The sequence below is a fragment of the Mytilus californianus genome, unplaced genomic scaffold (assembly GCF_021869535.1).
Source record: "Mytilus californianus isolate M0D057914Y unplaced genomic scaffold, xbMytCali1.0.p SCAF_9, whole genome shotgun sequence".
NCBI classification, from domain to species: Eukaryota; Metazoa; Mollusca; class Bivalvia; order Mytilida; family Mytilidae; genus Mytilus; species Mytilus californianus.
Window position 1 is genome coordinate 80,158,725 of NW_026262745.1, and position 17,823 is coordinate 80,176,547.

Here is a 17,823-nt window from a genome sequence, read left to right on the forward strand (position 1 = left end):
CAATTTGTGAATTTTTAGCTGGAGCTCTGATTGTCATTTGTCATTAGTGTCGTAAGCTTTTTCAAAGATATTCTCCTCTCAAACTACTGAACCAATTTCAACCAAAATTTAGCTGAATGATCATTAGGGTATCTACCATCTAGAATAAAGTTTCGGTTGTTTTGCTGTCTATGAACATATGGGTAAAATGCATTAATTGTCTTGAATCTTGAAAACCATAATAGAAAGAGAAAATCTGATGCGGTAAAAGTGCTGAGAATGTCAAGATCTACCTATTTTCACCCAAAATCTACAAGAAAGCTAACTTAGTTGATGTATTCACATAGAGAAGATCCAAGTTTGACATATACTCAATGATTTATTATCCCATTTTTTCAACTCACAGAAGTTATACAAATAAATTGCCTTTGAAATGAGTGGTATACTCTGTCTTTTACATAGGTCATAATAGACTTCTATTCACCTTTTCTACATGTTTTCCTTTTCTTTATTTGGGTCAAGAAATGTACATTTTTATTTTATATTTACAGAGAAGGTGTTTTCCCATTAGAGATATGTTTTAGTTCATCAGAAAAAAGATCTGCATGGGAAGCGGCTTTCTACGATGCAAAACAAAAATTAGGTATAAGATTTAAGTTAACTGCAGGAATACCTCTTAATTAAAAAAGTGGATTTCATAATTGATATATTTGAATGATAAGACAGCAATAATAGGATAGTTATAAATGTTCAAAAACTTGTGGTTACATGCTCAAAAAACGTTTGAGGAGCTTTTATTTAAAGTGTAAGTTTGTGCTGCAGGGAGAAGTCTGTGAATTAAAGGTTTATTTGTGGCGAAAATTGATAAGAAATAAAATAATGTATGGTTTATCTGCATGACTATAGATCTATTATGATTCCAAGACAGAAACTTGCCACTCAACGTATGGGTTGCAATTATAATGATATAAGATTAAAGTTTTCTACATGGACTCTTACTCTGAAGCCCACAGCCCAAAACTGGCGGCCAGATGTCAGAGCAATTACCAGATTTTAAAACTATAGAAAAGTAAATTGCTAAATAATATTCCAATTAAAAGAAAATATTGACATGGTTTGATATCAAATAACTACACTTTTACTTTATCATAGTAACAATAGAATGAATTTCACATGGTAAATGACAAGGCCAGTAAGATTAACTCTTGAATGAGATAAACTGACATTTGATTTTTCAAACTAAAATGGCTTTTTTGTATGCTATTATATAACTGTTTATCAAGAATTAGACATAATTATCTGAAAATTGTCTGAACTCCAAATCCCTTAACCATATATCTTCCAATGCTGTGCAAGTATTGGATTGTGTATTTGTTATGTTCAGGTTGATGGCACTTCCTTTTAGTAGCACACAGTATCTTTGTTTGTATTCAAATTATGTCAAATTTCTTTAGTAAATGTACAGAATACTGTTATTTCAGTAAATGTACAGAATACTGTTATTTCAGTAAATGTACAGAATACTGTTATTTCAGTACATGTACAGAATACTGTTATTTCAGTAAATGTACAGAATACTGTTATTTCAGAAATCAACCATTTATTATTGTAATTGTTGAACAATAGACAAATATGTAAAACAAATTCTTGCAAATTCAGGAAATGCTGCATGCAAATAATGATATCAAAGTTTAAAATGTAAGTTTTTATACGCCCGTCAATTTTTGACGGGACGTATTATGGTATACAAATGTCCGGTGTCCGTCCGTCTTTCTGTCCATCTGTCCGTCTGTCTGTCCGGCGTAAACATGTCGCACCGTAACTTGAGAATGACGTATCCAAATTTCATGAAACTTAACATAGTTGTTTCTTATGATGGTCAAACGATCTGTATACTTTTTGGTGAAAATGAGATTAAAACTTTTTGAGTTACGGGACTTAGTAACTAAAACAGGTGTGTGTTTTTTTTCACATGTCGCGCCGTATCTCAAAAACAATTTATGATTATTGCTTAAAACTTTACACACTTCTTATTTATATTAATCTTAAGATCTGTATACTTTTTGGTGATGATTCAAAATTTTATTTTAGAGTTATTGAGTATTTTGTTAAAAAAGGGGGAGGGGTTTTTCACATGTCGCGCTGTATCTCAAAAACAGTTTATGATTATTGCTTAAAACTTTACACACTTCTTAGTTATATTAACCTTAAGATCTGTATACTTTTTGGTGATGATTCAAAATTTTATTTTTGAGTTATTGAGTATTTTGTAAAAAAAGGGGGAGGGGTTTTTCACATGTCGCGCCGTATCTCAAAAACGATTTATGCTTATTGCTTAAAATTTTACAAACTTTATTTTTGAGATATTGATTTTTCAGCTCACCTGGCCCAAAGGGCTGACCAAGTGTTGTTACTTTGTAGCCGATCCATCATCCAAGATGGCCGCCAGCGGGGGACTTAGTTTAACATAGGACCCTATGGGAAATGCATACAAATGACTTCTTTTAGAGAACCACTGAATGGAATGTAACAAAACATAGCATGAATGTTCCTTACAAGGTGCTGACCAAGTGTTGTTACTTTGTAGCTGTTCCATCATCCAAAATGGCCGCCAGTGAGGGACTTAGTTTAACATAGGACCCAATGGGAAATACATACAAATGTCTTCTTTTATAGAACCACTGAACGGAATGAAACCAAACATGGTATGAATGTTCCTTATGAGGTGCTGACCGAGTGTTGTTACTTTGAAGCCGATCCATAATCCAAGATGGCCGCCAGCGGGGGACTTAGTTTAACATAGGACCCTATGGGAAATACATACAAATGTCTTCTTTTAGAGAACCACTGAATGGAATGAAACCAAACATGGTATGAATGTTCCTTATGAGGTGCTGACTGAGTGTTGTTACTTTGAAGCCGATCCATAATCCAAGATGGCCGCCAGCGGGGGACTTAGTTTAACATAGGACCCTATGGGAAATACATACAAATGTCTTCATTTAGAGAACCACTGAATGGAATGAAACCAAACATAGCATGAATGTTTCTTATGAGGTGCTGACCGAGTGTTGTTACTTTAAAGCCGATCCATAATCCAAGATGGCCGCCAGCAGGGGACTTAGTTTAACATAGGACCCTATGGGAAATACATACAAATGTCTTCTTTTAGAGAACCACTGAATGGAATGAAACCAAACATGGTATGAATGTTCTTTATGAGGTGCTGACCGAGTGTTGTTACTTTGAAGCCGATCCATAATCCAAGATGGATGCCAGCGGGGGACTTAGTTTAACATGGGACCCTATGGGAAATACATACAAATGTCTTCTTTTAGAGAACCACTGAATGGAATGAAACCAAACATGGCATGAATGTTCCTTATGAGGTCTTGACTAAGTGTTGTTACTTTGAAGCCGATCCATCATCCAAGATGGCCACCAGAGAGGGACTTAGTTTAACATAGGACCCTAAGGGAAATACATACAAATGTCTTCTTTTAGAGAACCACTGAATGCAATGAAACCAAACATGGCATGAATGTTCCTCATGAGGTGCTGACCAAGTGTTGTTACTTTGAAGCTGATCCATCATCCAAGATGGCAGCCAGCGGGGGACTTAGTTTAACATAGGACCCTATAGGAAATACATACAAATGTCTTCTTTTAGAGAACCACTGAATGCAATGAAACCAAACATGGCATGAATGTTCCTTATGAGGTGCTGACCAAGTGTTTATTCTTTGAAGCTGATCCATCATCCAAGATGGCAGCCAGCGGGGGACTTAGTTTAATATAGGACCCTATGGGAAATACATACAAATGTCTTCTTTTAGAGAACCACTGAATGCAATGAAACCAAACATGGCATGAATGTTCCTTATGAGGTGCTGACCAAGTGTTGTTACTATGAAGCCGATCCATAATCTAAGATGGCCGCCAGCGGAGGAATTAGTTAAACATAGGACCCTATGAGAAATACGTACAAATGTTTTCTTTTAGAGAACCATTGAATGGAATGAAACCAAACATGGCATGCATGTTCCTTTTGAGGTGCTGACCAAGTGTTGTTACTTTGAAGCTGATCCTTCATCCATGATGGCTGCCAGATGGGGACAATGTTTAACAAAGGACCCTATGGATGATACATACAAATGTCTTCTTTTAGAGAACCACATACTGAATGGATTGAAACCAAACATGGCATGAATGTTCCTTATGAGGTGCTGACTAAGTTTTGTTACTTTGAAGCTGATCCTTCATCCATGATGGCTGCCAATGGGGGGACTTCCTTTAACATAAGACCCTATGGGAAATACATACAAATGCTTCTTCTAGAGGTGCACTGAATGGAATGAAACCAAAACATGGCATAAATGTTTCTTATGAGGTGCGGATTAAGTGTTGCTACTTTGTTGCCGATTTACTGTTCAAGATGGCCACCAGGATTTTTTATTAAATTACAGGACCAATATTAAACCAAATTTGGCCTCACTCATTATTAGGGTATCTGTTATGATTTTAATCTATTTTTACATGATTTCCAAAACCAAAGTAGAATCAGGTGAGCGACACAGGCTCTTGAGAGCCTCTAGTTTTTTTTTTAAAGGGGGTTTTCACATGTCGCGCCATATCTCAAAAACGATTTATGATTATTGCTTAAAATTTTACACACTTCTTAGTTATATTAATCTAAAGATCTGTATACTTTTTATACGCCCGTTTACGGGACGTATTATGGTATACTGTTGACCGTCCGTCTGTCCGTCGGTCTGTCCGTCCGTCCGTCGTCAACATGTCGGACATTAACTCAAAAACGCTTTAACCAATATGCATGAAACTTTGGTGAATTGTTTATATATATTGACGTGAGCTCCCTTTCGTTTTTTATAAATTTCGGATTTACCATTTCCAAATTTTGGAGTTTTATTCATTAAAAAAGGGGGGATTTTCCAGTTTTCAGACAATAACTCAAAAACAATTTCACCAATTTGCAAGAAAACTTTGGTGAATTGTTTAATGCTATTGATATGAGCTCCCTTTTGATTTTTATAAATTTTAGACTATATGTTTCTGATTTATGGGGTTTTATTCGTTACAAAAAGGGGGATATTCCTGTTTGGACAATAACTCATAAATGCTTTCAGCATATTTTATGAAACTTTAGTAAATTGTTTATATCTATTGTTGTAAGCTCCCTTTTGATTTTTTTATAAATTTTAGATTTTATGTTTCCGAGTTACAAGATTTTATTCATAAAAAAAGGGGTGATTTTCAAGTTTTTGGACAATATCCTTAAAGTGCTTAGAGCAGTTTTCATTAAACTTTGATGACTGATTTATATCTATTAAGATAACCTCCCTTTAGTTTTTTTTATAAATTTCTAATATAACATTGAGAAGTTATTGAACTTTATTTGTTTATAGTCTGACAACAGATTTACTAGTATTGTGCAACAGCACAGTGTATTGCACAACAAAAAGAAATCTTTAATTGAATATAAATTCAATTCATATAACCAATTTCAAGTTCTTTGACTACATTTATTCAGAAACCTAAAATATGTCAAATATTTAATTACAATCCAAATTCAGACCTGTATCAAGCTTGAACATTGTGTCCTTTTTTGCCCCAACTGTTCAGGGTTGGACCTCTGCGGGCGTATCCAGCTGCGCTCAGCGAAGCAGTTTATTGGTTTTGATTCAAAATTTTATTTTAGAGAAATTGAGTTTTTTGTAAAAAAAAAGGGGGGTTTTCGCATGTCACGCCGTATGTCAGAAACTGTTTACGCTTATTGCATAAAAATTCACACACAAGACGACGGGCGTATCATGAGCTCATGGCGCAGCTGTTTATTTATTTTTGGTAAACCTATTCCATCGCAATAATGAAACATAATAAACAAATTCTGAATTTACAATATTTAGTTATTGATATATATTTCCAGCCATTTTGTCGAACAAGAGAGCACCTGAATTTTTACAGCCTTTGCAGATAACTAAAACAAGAGCTGGAATGCAGGTATTATATTATATGACATCATAACTGTCTCTGACCTATAAATTTTCCAAGCTATGATGTTTTAATTACCATGGAAAGGGCTGTTGTTGACAGTAACCAACAAATTCAGTGATTTTTTAACGACCGCAAAAAATTTTGCGGTCGTATATTGGTATATGTCGTCGTCGTCGTCTGAAGACATTTGGTTTCTGGAAATCTATGAAATTTAAATACAAGGTTTATAACCACAAAAGGAAGGTTGGGATTGATTTTGGGGGTTATAGTCCAAACAGTTTAGGAATTAGGGGCCAAATAAGCATTTTTCTAGTTTCCAGACAATAACTTGTGGAACGGTGTATGGATCTCTCTGAAATTATACCACAAATTTCCATACCACAAAGGGATGGTTAGGATTGGATTTGGGTGGTTATGGCTCAAACCCTTTAAGAATTAGGGGCAAAAAAGGGGGAAAAACAAGGGTTTCCTGGTTAATGGACAATTTAAAAGTAGTGTAAGGGAGGTAATCCAAACACATTTAAAGTACAATGTTGTGTATGTTTGGATTTACCTCCCTTTCACTTCTTTTAAATTATGTATAAAGAACTTGAGGTGATTAGCTGTCAATTTATTTTTAGAAGTTACTATTAAAGGAATATTAATTTTAGCCATGATTATGTATGTCATTTTCTATTTTAAGACTTTTATGATGTATTTAAATTGGTAATTATGATTGCAAACTCCATCGGAAATTTGAATTGAGATTATGACCATATCTTGAGGGAAAGAATTTTTTTTTGGAAAAAATGGGAGGGGGGGGGGGGCAATCCTTTCTCATTTCAGGTTTCAGACTATTATGTGTCAAATATTTAATTACAATCCAAATTCAGACCTGTATAAAGCACGATTATTGTGTCCATTTTTGCCCCAACTGTTCAGGGTTGGACCTCTGCGGTCGTATCCAGCTGTGCTCAGCGAAGCATTTTATTTCATTTTATAATGATAGTTTTGTAAGGAAAACCGTTAGAAATACTGTACATTGTATAATTTTTAGTCTAGTTGTTTCAATGCATTGTATTTAGTAGTAGGAGTAAAGACTTGGAGTGTTTGATATTGTCCTGATGGGATGTCCTCCTGTTAACTTTTGAGTGGCTTTACTTTAACAAGTATCTTTAGAAATTACTTATATGAGTTATGTTGAAAATTAAGACTGTTTTATATACATGGATTACTTTTACATTTTACTGTTAGTAGATGTCATTACAGAGATGTCCATCCATACACATTTTACTGGCATAACAAATTGTTTTCAGACATCTTGTAATTTTTCTCATGAAGCTGGAAAATATAATCCTCCTGAAACATGAATTTCCATCCTGATGCACTTGCAGATAATATTAAAGCCTTACGGGTCAAAGATTTGGTCTTCTGAGACCAATATAATATAGTTTTAATTTTTTTTTATGCCCCTGCCGAAGTGGAGGGGGCATTAAGTTTTACCCTTGTCCGTACGTACGTACGTCCCAAAATTGGTTTCTGTTCTCTAACTAAAGTTTGCCTCAGCCAAATTTTATCAAACTTATACACAATGCTTATTACCACAAAACACAGATCAAGTTTGAATTTTTATGGCGTCACTTTAACCGTTCTAGAGTTATGCCCCTTTCTGTTCTCTAACTTAAGTTTGCCTCATCCAAATATTATGAAACTTATACACAATACTTATTACCACAATACACAGATCAAGTTTGAATTTTGGTGGCGTCACTTTTACTGTTCTAGAGTTATGCCCCTTTACAAATGGAAAAATTGCTGAATTTTTCATTTTTTTTCTAAAAATATCAATGTCATTATTCAAGTAATTTTTAAAATTGGAGTTATCTTCCTTTGTCCATGATTATAGTTGAATCAACTACAATCAATGCTTTATACAATGCAATGTTTAATTTTGCCTTCCACTGATTAAACACAGATCAAGTTGAATTTGGGTAGTGTCACTTTAACCAGTTTTGAGTTATGCCCCTTTACAAATCGGAAAATTGCAAAATTTTTAGTTTCCATTCTGTAACTTAAGTTTGCCCCAACCAAACATTATAAAACCTATACAGAATACTCATTACCACAAAACTAAGATCACGTACAAATTTTTTGTTTCCGTTCTCTAACTTTAGTTTGCCTCAACCAAATGTTATGAAACTTATACACAATGCTTATTACTACATAATACAGTTTAAGTACGAAATTCGGTGGCATCACTTTTACCATTCTTGAGTTATGCCCTTTATAAACATAAAAATTGCTGAATTTTTCTTTTATGTTCTCTAACTTTAGTTTGTCTCAACCAAATGTTATAAAACTTATACACAATGCTTATTACCACAAAACTCGGATCAAGATCAAATTTGGGTAGCGTCACTTTTACCGTTCTTCGGTTATGTCCCTTTATAACTATATGATATGCAAGCGGGGGCATCATCTGTGTCCACATGTGGACACAATCCACATTTATTTAATAAACAAATGACCAATAGTATTGAGGTAGTCATTTTGTGCTATTGAAAAATCTCTGATAATGCTGCCAATTGACCAGTATCTAGTCTATATAAATTATATTTGTGAGCTAAAATTGTAACTCAATTTTAAATGAAGGTAAACAGATATGAATGAGAAGAAACATTTGATTTTATAGAAATTTGAATTTATAATTTATACCTAAAAAAATTACATAAGCTCTTTATATAATTGTAATGTATTAAATATTGTTTAAGTCATTAAATAATGTATAAATTCCTAAAAACTGCTTGAGTCCCTGCTTCTATTGTAATTTAAATAATTCTGAGTATTTTTTTTATATATTTCTTTAAAATTTCTATATAAATTAAGAATTACTTGCAATTCCACTGACTGATGTGTAGAAAGAGGTTTAAAGCTCAATGAGGCAGTGACTCATTTATACCTGTCCACTAACCTGATTTTTGCTGGTCACACCTAAGAATTTAAGAGCTAACCTGAGATTTTTCAATACCGCATCAAATGACCCTTGATTTCATCAAATAACCTGTTTTCACCTGTATACTAGTGCCACAAGACTTCCAATGTCTAAAATGCTAGATTTTCCTCTGAAAAAAGCCGAATTTCAAAATTCTTCCTGGACAGGGATTTCGATAAGTTGCCCTCGATTAAATGATTGAAAGGTAATAACAATTTGTAAAAATAATTTTGTCTCGTGTGCGACAAAAGTCACAGACATATGGGAGACATATGTATTACAATCTGACGATAGCGTAAACTATTTGTATAAAGCTGAATGGTTCATCCTTGTTTTATTTTCAATGTTGACATTCTTTTCCTTTTAATAGCAGAATGCGGATTCAATGAGGTTGAATTATTCACTTGCAAGTGAATAATTCATTAGTGATGTTTCTGAGCTTATTTTGACAAAATTTAACCAAACTGGCTGCTAAAAGTAAATTATTATTTCACTACTCCACTTTCATTAATAGTTGAACAAAAAAAATCATATTTAATTTTTTTTTATATCTCGTAGCTAATGACCCTTTAACATTGACCAATGAACCATATAAATGAGGTCAAAGTAATATCAACCCTGCCAGACAGACATGTACACCTTACAATCATTCCCGACACCAAATATAGTTAATCTATTGTTTATAGTCACTGATAAACTGACATAACCACAAAAATCTACCATTGACCAATGAACCATGAAAATGAGGTGAAGGTCATATGAAACCTACCAGACATGACATGTTGTGAATACCTTAAGTATTCATCTGTCATCCATCATCTTATCTAATAAACAAAAAGAAATATGGTCAAAAATTTGGTTTGATATATTTTCATTTAGATATAATTTGTTTTTTCAGTTTTCTTGCGCAGCAGCTATAGATGGTGTAAATTGTACAGGTTTCCGTGATGTGTGGGTGTGTAATAGTGATGGTTATGTAGGTCACATGTGCCTACTAAGTCTTCAACCAGAGCCAATTGTAACACTGAACACACCAGTCCCAGGCTGTAACTCTAGGATATTATGTATTTGTGCTGTACCAGCTTATAATGGGATATTTAGAAGGTAGTGTAATGATTTATTGATGCATAACTTATGATAATGATAGTTCTCAAAAATACACATACTTTGAAATCACTTGAGTGGGGTAGGGTGGTCAAGTGGTCTAAGTATACATATACTTTGAAATCACTTGAGGGGGGTGGGTGGTCAAGTGGTCTAAGTATACACATACTTTGAAATCACTTGAAGGGGGTGGGGTGGTCGAGTGGTCTAAGTATACACATACTTTGAAATCACTTGAGGGGGGTGGGTGGTCAAGTGGTCTAAGTATACACATACTTTGAAATCACTTGAGTGGGGTGGGGTGGTCGAGTGGTCTAAGTAGTTCATTCATCTACAGTGATCACTAGCCTGTCAACATTGTGGTTTTCAGTTTGAACCCAACTCGTTGCAAGGTGCTTCCAACTCTGATCTAAATTGACTAGAACTACCAGTTTTCCTGCCTAAGGTAAGTTTTCTCTCGGGGTACTCTGACGTTCTACTCCAATAAAAACTGGCTGCCATGATACAATAGCAGCATTCAACACCAACAATCAATTTACATCACTTCTACTATTCTCTCCTGGAAAATGCTAATTTCTGTTAAACAAACAAAAATTAATCAGAATAATTTCTATTACTTAGGGTTGTTTATGCATTTAAAAGTCCATTTGTTTTTTTCAGACAGTCTCATTTTAATATGATTAGATTTTTATTCAGCTTTTTATTTGAAAATCTTTTTCTTCATTTATTAACCTCCTTCCTAGATAATCATGCATAAAAATACTTCCTTCTAACAAGGAAATTAAAAGTATGAGTTGCTTACCATTTCTTACATTAAAAAGAGTTACATATGATGTTAGATGAAAAAAACAGCGAGTTGTGTTTTTCATGGAAAAACATTGCATTCTAATAAGAGCATTTGAAAATACAAAATTTTGTTATACCCTCTGTCCAAAGGAGAGGGGTATACTATTTTACCTGTTTGTCTATCACCTGCATTTCTTTGTATTATTCTAAGGAACTACAATTCAAATGCTTCAAGAAATTTGATCTCTAGCTTCACGTGAGCATGCTATACTGTGTGATGCTTTTTGTCGAGCCTTCGACTTTAGTCGAAAAAGCAAGACATAGCGATCCTACATTCCAGCGGCATCGGAGGCATCCACAAATATTCACTCTGTGGTTAAAGTTTTTGAAATTTTAATAACTTTCTTAAACTATCCTGGATTTCTACCAATCTTGGACAGAAGCTTGTTTATGATCATAAGATAGTATCCAGAAGTAAATTTTGTAAAAATAAAATTCCATTTTTTCCGTATTTTACTTATAAATGGACTTAGTTTTTCTGCCGGGAAATATTACATTCACTCTGTGGTTAAAGTTTTTAAAATTTTAATAACTTTCTTAAACTATCCTGGGTTTCTACCAAACTTGGACAGAAGCTTGTTTATGAGCATAAGATAGTATCCAGAAGTAAATTTTGTAAAAAAAAAAAAATCCATTTTTTCCTTATTTTACTTTTAAATGGACTTAGATTTTCTGCCAGGAAACAACACATTCACTCTGTGGTTAATTTTTTAAAAATTTTAATAACTTTCTTATACTATTTTGGATTTGTACCAAACTTGGACAGAAGCTTGTTTATGATAAAAAGCTAGTATCTAGAAGGAAATTTTGTAAAACAATAAATCCGTTTTTTCCGTATTTTACTTTTAAATGGACTTAGATTTTCTGCCAGGAAACAACACATTCACTCTGTGGTTAAAGTTTTTAAAATTTTAATAACTTTCTTATACTATTTTGGATTTGTACCAAACTTGGACAGAAGCTTGTTTATGATCAAATGCTAGTATCTAGAAGGAAATTTTGTTTTCTTCCAGTTAACATTACATTCAGTCTGCAGTTAAAGTTTTTTAACATTTATTAGATTCATAAACCATCCTGGATTTTTACCAAACTTGGACAGAAGCTTCTTACAATCAAAAGATAGTACTAAGAGGAATATTTTTATTGATTTACTTCCTCATTTTTGTTGAGCCTGCCATTAACAAAAAATTAGGCGAGACACTGGGTTCCGCGGAACCCTTACGAATTTTTTTCATATCCATCTTTGATCAATTTCCTGTTTACTGAATGCTTACATATTCTTACACATCTTGACATCTTCCTTTCCAGAAAAATGTTGTGAATTTAAAAAAAAATTAAAAGATAATACCGTTAATCAGAAGTTAATGTTTTAAGTTAAAAATGTAACCACAAGAAAATACCAATAATATAACTCCTATTTAATTTTTCAAGCCAGATATTTCTTTATTGTAGTACATGTATTCTTATTTAAAATTTACAGGAAGTACACTTATAAACCTTGCATTATTATTAGTTGTAGAAAGGGGTATGTTTAATAGGGCCTTAATTCTAGCTTAATTTCCAAATTAGGATTTTATGGCCATTATTACAATGTATCATAGCTTTAACAATGACAAAACAGGAAATAGATATTTTTTTAACAATTTTATATATCAGCATCCTTTTTAACTAAACAGGAAATTTGGTGTATTTTTTTTACAAATTTACTATGTATTAGCATTCTTTTTATGATATCATGAGAAGCAAACATCGTAATTTTCCATCTAATTCAATGAAAACATGCAAATTTCATTAGGTTTTGGGGATTGAATCCATATTGGGCATGCATCGACAAAAAAATGTATTTATTCATATTATGTTTGTTATAACAAAATGAACTATCTGAGGTTATCTGATCCTGGTATCTATGATGAGTTTATTTGAACATTTAGATAAAATACTCATGTCAATATATATTTTCTAATAACTTTAGACATACTTTCTATTTAGGAAATCAAGTTCAAAAAAAGGAAAAACTGCAACTGTACCAGATCTGGCAATAAAGATTGAGGAAGATCAAGAGGTAGACGAAGAAGGGTATCAGTCAGACGAAGAACTCAGTGAAGATGATTCTGATGAAGATAGAGAGGAATCTGATGAAGAAGAAGATGACAATTTTAATGAAACAGAGAAAAGAGATTTGTTTGTCAGTGGTATGATCTATTATAGATTTGATAAGAAAAGTTTATTTTACATTTATTTACAGTAGTTAAAAGAATTATACTTGGAAAGCACAAAATTTTTTCCCTTTGAACTAAACAAAATATTGAAATTGAATCAGTCAACTTGTTCAGTTTACTTAAAAAAAGGGGGGGGAGGGATTATGTCTCATCTTTATAGGTTAGGGCTTTGTTTGTCATTTAGGGGAGTTTGGTATTTATGATAGATATTTGATGGTCTCTGTTAAATTAATTGAAAACTTTAGAATTTAGTGCTTGACATATTGTATACTAGTAGATTGTTGGAGACGGTATGTCACTATTTTCGCTATGATATGAATATCTCGAACATAACAGAAAATACAGTATTGTGTTGCATTTACAAAAAATAGGACTGTGGCACTTAGAAAAGAGAAAATCCAAGACAATAATTTGTTTGTTTTATATTACTTTGCACTTTCAACCAAAGATAAAGAGTATTCTTCTATCACTCTGTTGGATACTTCTATTATATACAACATTATATTGACAGTTATTCTATGAAAACTTCTTTCCAAATTAAAAATATGGATCCTGTCAATAATTAAAAAGTAGTCTCCATGGTCACACTAATGTACCTTCTTGAGCAGTGTCATGAATCCAATATGGGTCTTGAAAATTTACAAAATGAAGTTAAAAACTATTGGAATTCTATGGACTTTATTGCTAAAATAGGTGCCGACTCAAAATTAAATATAAGCAATTCGAAAGGCATCAGACTTACCGTATAAACTCGCCTAATAGTCGATCCTACTATAAGTCGGGGGCCCTTTTCAGCTCCAAATTCTAAGGATTTAGTCTTGACCCTCGTATAAGTCGGACAAAATTTGGGCATTTTTTTTTCAGCTGACAGTAACTGAACGCCGGTAAAACCAATGCAAATCCAGGAATAATATTCATTTCTGCATTAATGTTTGTTTGGTTTGAATTTAGTTGATGCTCATCATGATAATTTATATTGCTGTTAATAATAAAGATGTATTCATTTCTCTTGTTTTGTTCACTGTTCAAATGTTAGATTAGCCATGTGTTGTTTACGTAATGCATCAATGATTTTGTAGGGTATGACTAACAACCTATTGTTTGAGAAAAGCGAATATAAACCAATATGAACCTGAAAAATTTAAAGTCAATCAACACTTGATGAAAATATTTTTCACAGCATACATAACTCGGTGTTAAATGAGCATGTACACTTCATAATTCTTATTATATTGTGATGATTAAAGGATTAAAAAAATTAAGTGAAGCTAATCAATATATTAAAATAACTAACTCCAACTCATTAGTGTCATCTGTTTACCTATCACTGATAGTTTTCACACCTTTAGTAAATACAACTCTTTGTCTCTTAATTGGGGTTATCAATGGATTATATTGGCTTGTCAATCAATTTTGTAATTTTTGTTTGCCTGAGACACTTTAATGAATAATATTTTGATTTTGGGAATGAATCTTAAAATTATTTTTTGATTATTATATGATTTATAAGCATTGAATTGATATCATGATATCACAATAATGACACAATAACTCCGCTGAAAACATCCTTTCACATATTTGGTACATTGTTATCTCCTTTTCAATTTTGGTTCTTGGCTCTTCTTTTGGGTTTTTAGGAAAACCATGTGACCATGAAAATCAATACACAAACCGGAAACAGTAGAATTTCAACACGAATTTGCAGAAAATGTTTACCAAAGAACAAATAAAACACAAAGACAGTATTGTAGTCATTTATTTTCAACAAAAACTTTTTATTTATTGATTTATGTAAGTTTGGCAATCAAAAACGTAGTTTTGAACAGGAAATTCACTCCTGACCACTTTTCTCAAGCTTGGATTTTTCCTCTGGTCGCTAGATCTCGTCTATTAGTCGGTCCCCCTCTCTGGATTATGAATTTTACTCCCAATTTTCCGACTAATAAGCGAGTAGCAACGGTAATCGATAACTTCAATCTATTTAGAGAATATAGATTTATGAGAAGTTTTTAAATTTTAATATTAACATAAATGTACTTCATTTTTTTGCATATTTTTTCAGAGATAGAAGTGCGACGCCCACCTCCTTCAGACCTGACCCAAAGTTCACCTGATACAATAACAGTGTCTGGTAACTGGACACAAGATGCTTTCAAGAGTACTATGTGGCTAGGAACAGAAGATGGATGGTAAGTTACTTAGATTCTTTGATGGCATGCAAGCATCATGTCTCTCTGATATATTTAAACACCATGCTACAAAGTTACAGGGTATAAAATTTATAACCATTCATCAGTTCGTCACTTTCACAGCAGGGCTTCCAAAAAATATTTGAGCCAGCCGGACATTTTATGTCTTATCCAGATTTTAATCCCTTAAGACTTAGTAACAAAAGGCAATTATGGTAATCAATTGGCCATCATGTATCCAATGATTGACATTAAAACAATATTAAACTTTACTTTGATATAAATTCAATGTTCTGACGTAAACTGTTAAATTGACAGTGCATTATGCGAAGTGTGCAACATCAGCGTACTAATACCTGCCTTAGACTCTTTATTTGTGCTAAATAACGTTGTCAAAAACTTTACTTTCATTTTTAAAAAGCACATTTTCCTAATACCGGATGTTGACATGACAATGGTAAAACACGGAACAGAGACGGACATGTAAAATCTGTGTATGTTTACAAAGCACGATTGAGTTTAAGTAGCTCTTTCCACATTATTTCTTCAAGAAAATACTCGAAATGAACGTTAGATAAAGGTATTAATGATAATTTTAGAATTTTTGAAGAATTAGGATGCATAATCAAATTTCCCATCTGCACAGGCGCACACGTGTACTAGTTCAAAGAACGTGGTTCTGACGATTTTTTGTTTAAAAGCTATTTAAATTTTCATCAAATCATATTTATAAAAAATAAGTGTTTTGAATAAATTAATTAGATGCAAACTGCTGAAATGTAAGAAAATAACTTTGAATATACCGATTAATATCTGGTACAAAATAGATTACCTGTCACCTGAACAGGTAAATTTCAGCTGTTCGACAACTAATTAGACTTGATTAAAATGAGAAGGTATCAAAGTAGGGTTTGTTTTGATAGGACTTATTCATCATGTCACTTTTATGACCGGAAATGTGTGGCTGTTTAAGGCAAAAGGTCGGGTCAAAAAGATCGCATAAACTTCCAATTTTTTTATACGACCGCAAAAATTGAAAAATGGCGTCGTCCGAAGACACATTGGTTTTCGCACTCTAACTTTAGTTTAAGTGAATGGATCTCCATGAAATTTTACCATAAGGTTCAATACCACGAAAGGAAGGTTGGGATTGATTTTGGGGGTTATGGTACCAACAGTTAAGGAATTAGGGGCCAAAAAGGGGCCAAAAATAAGCATTTTTGTAATTCCAGACAATAACTTGTGTGTAAGTGTATGGATCTCTCTGACATTGTACCACAAGGTTCCATATCACAAAGGGAAGGCTGTAATTGATTTTGGGGGTAATTGCCTCCAAATTTTAGGAATTAGGGGCCAAAAAAAGGGCAAAAAACAAGCATTTTTCTAGTTTCATGACAATAACTTGTGTGTAAGTGTTTGGATATTTCTGAAATTGTACTACAAGGTTCCATATCACAAAGGGAAAGCTGGAATTGAGTTTGGGGGTAATTGCCTGAAACGTTAAGGAATTGGGGGCCAAAAAGGGGCCAAAAATAAGCATTTTTCTAGTTTCCAGACAATAACTTGTGTTCAAGTGTATGGATCTCTCTGAAATTGTACTGCAAGGTACCATACCACAAAGGGAAGGCTGGGATTGAGTTTGGGGGTGATGAATCATAAGGGGGTTCAAAAAATTTGGGGGGGGGGGATTTTCTTTTTTTCTTTTTTTTTCTTTTTTTCCTTTTTTTTTTCTTTTAAAATTTTCCATTTTAAGTTGGTTATTTCTGATTAATATTTAAAAGCAAATAATAATGATATGGTAGGAGTTACACACCAAACAGGATGTGTAAATTATTATATAATAAGTATTGTGCAATAGCAAGAAATTTTCAATTGCACAGTATTGCACAATAGCAAGAAATCTTCAATTGCACAGTATTGCGCAATAGCAAGAAATCTTCAATTGCACAGTATTGGGCAATAGCAAGAAATATCCAATGCACAATATTGCGCAATAGCAAGAAATTGTCAATTGTACAGTATTGCACAATAGCAAGAAATATTCAATTGCACAGTATTGTGCAAAAGAAGATACTTCGTATAAATTGCTTATTTCTTGATCAATTTCAATGGGGTTTTATTCTTGAATTCTTGGGGTTCTTTAATATGCTGAATCAAACCGTGTATTAAGTTTTTGGATTTTGGGCCCCGTTTTTAAATTGGTCTACATTAAGGTCAAAAGGGTCCAAAATTAAACTTAGTTTGATTTTAACAAAAATTGAATTATTGGGGTTCTTTGATATGCCGAATCTAACCGTGTATTTAGATTCTTGATTATGGGCCCAGTTTTCAAGTTGGTCCAAATCGGGGTCCAAAATTAAACTTTGTTTGATTTCAACAAAAATTGAATATATGGGGTTCTTTGATATGCTGAATCTAACCATGTATTTAGATTTTTGATTTTTGGGCCCCGTTATCAACTTTGTCCACATTGAGGTCAAAAGGGTCCAAAATTAAACTT

General features: G+C 33.0%; 1 protein-coding gene and 1 long non-coding RNA gene across 3 annotated transcripts in view; one reads left to right on the top strand and one right to left on the bottom strand.

The window, feature by feature from the left end:
- The window catches only part of LOC127716468 (rho guanine nucleotide exchange factor 17-like), a 114,743-nt gene that overhangs the window by 60,614 nt on the left and 36,306 nt on the right, over positions 1-17,823 (top strand). For both annotated transcript variants that reach the window (XM_052222689.1, XM_052222688.1), the window contains exons 13-17: positions 531-622; positions 5,927-6,000; positions 9,864-10,069; positions 12,905-13,107; positions 15,197-15,323. In XM_052222689.1, the coding sequence (XP_052078649.1) occupies positions 531-622; positions 5,927-6,000; positions 9,864-10,069; positions 12,905-13,107; positions 15,197-15,323 (702 nt within the window). The remainder of the gene's footprint in view (positions 1-530; positions 623-5,926; positions 6,001-9,863; positions 10,070-12,904; positions 13,108-15,196; positions 15,324-17,823) is intronic.
- LOC127716522 (uncharacterized) overlaps positions 4,904-17,823 on the bottom strand; it is a 153,963-nt gene continuing 141,043 nt past the window's right edge. The window contains exon 2 of the long non-coding RNA XR_007988972.1: positions 4,904-5,575. This is a non-coding gene — a long non-coding RNA (uncharacterized LOC127716522). The remainder of the gene's footprint in view (positions 5,576-17,823) is intronic.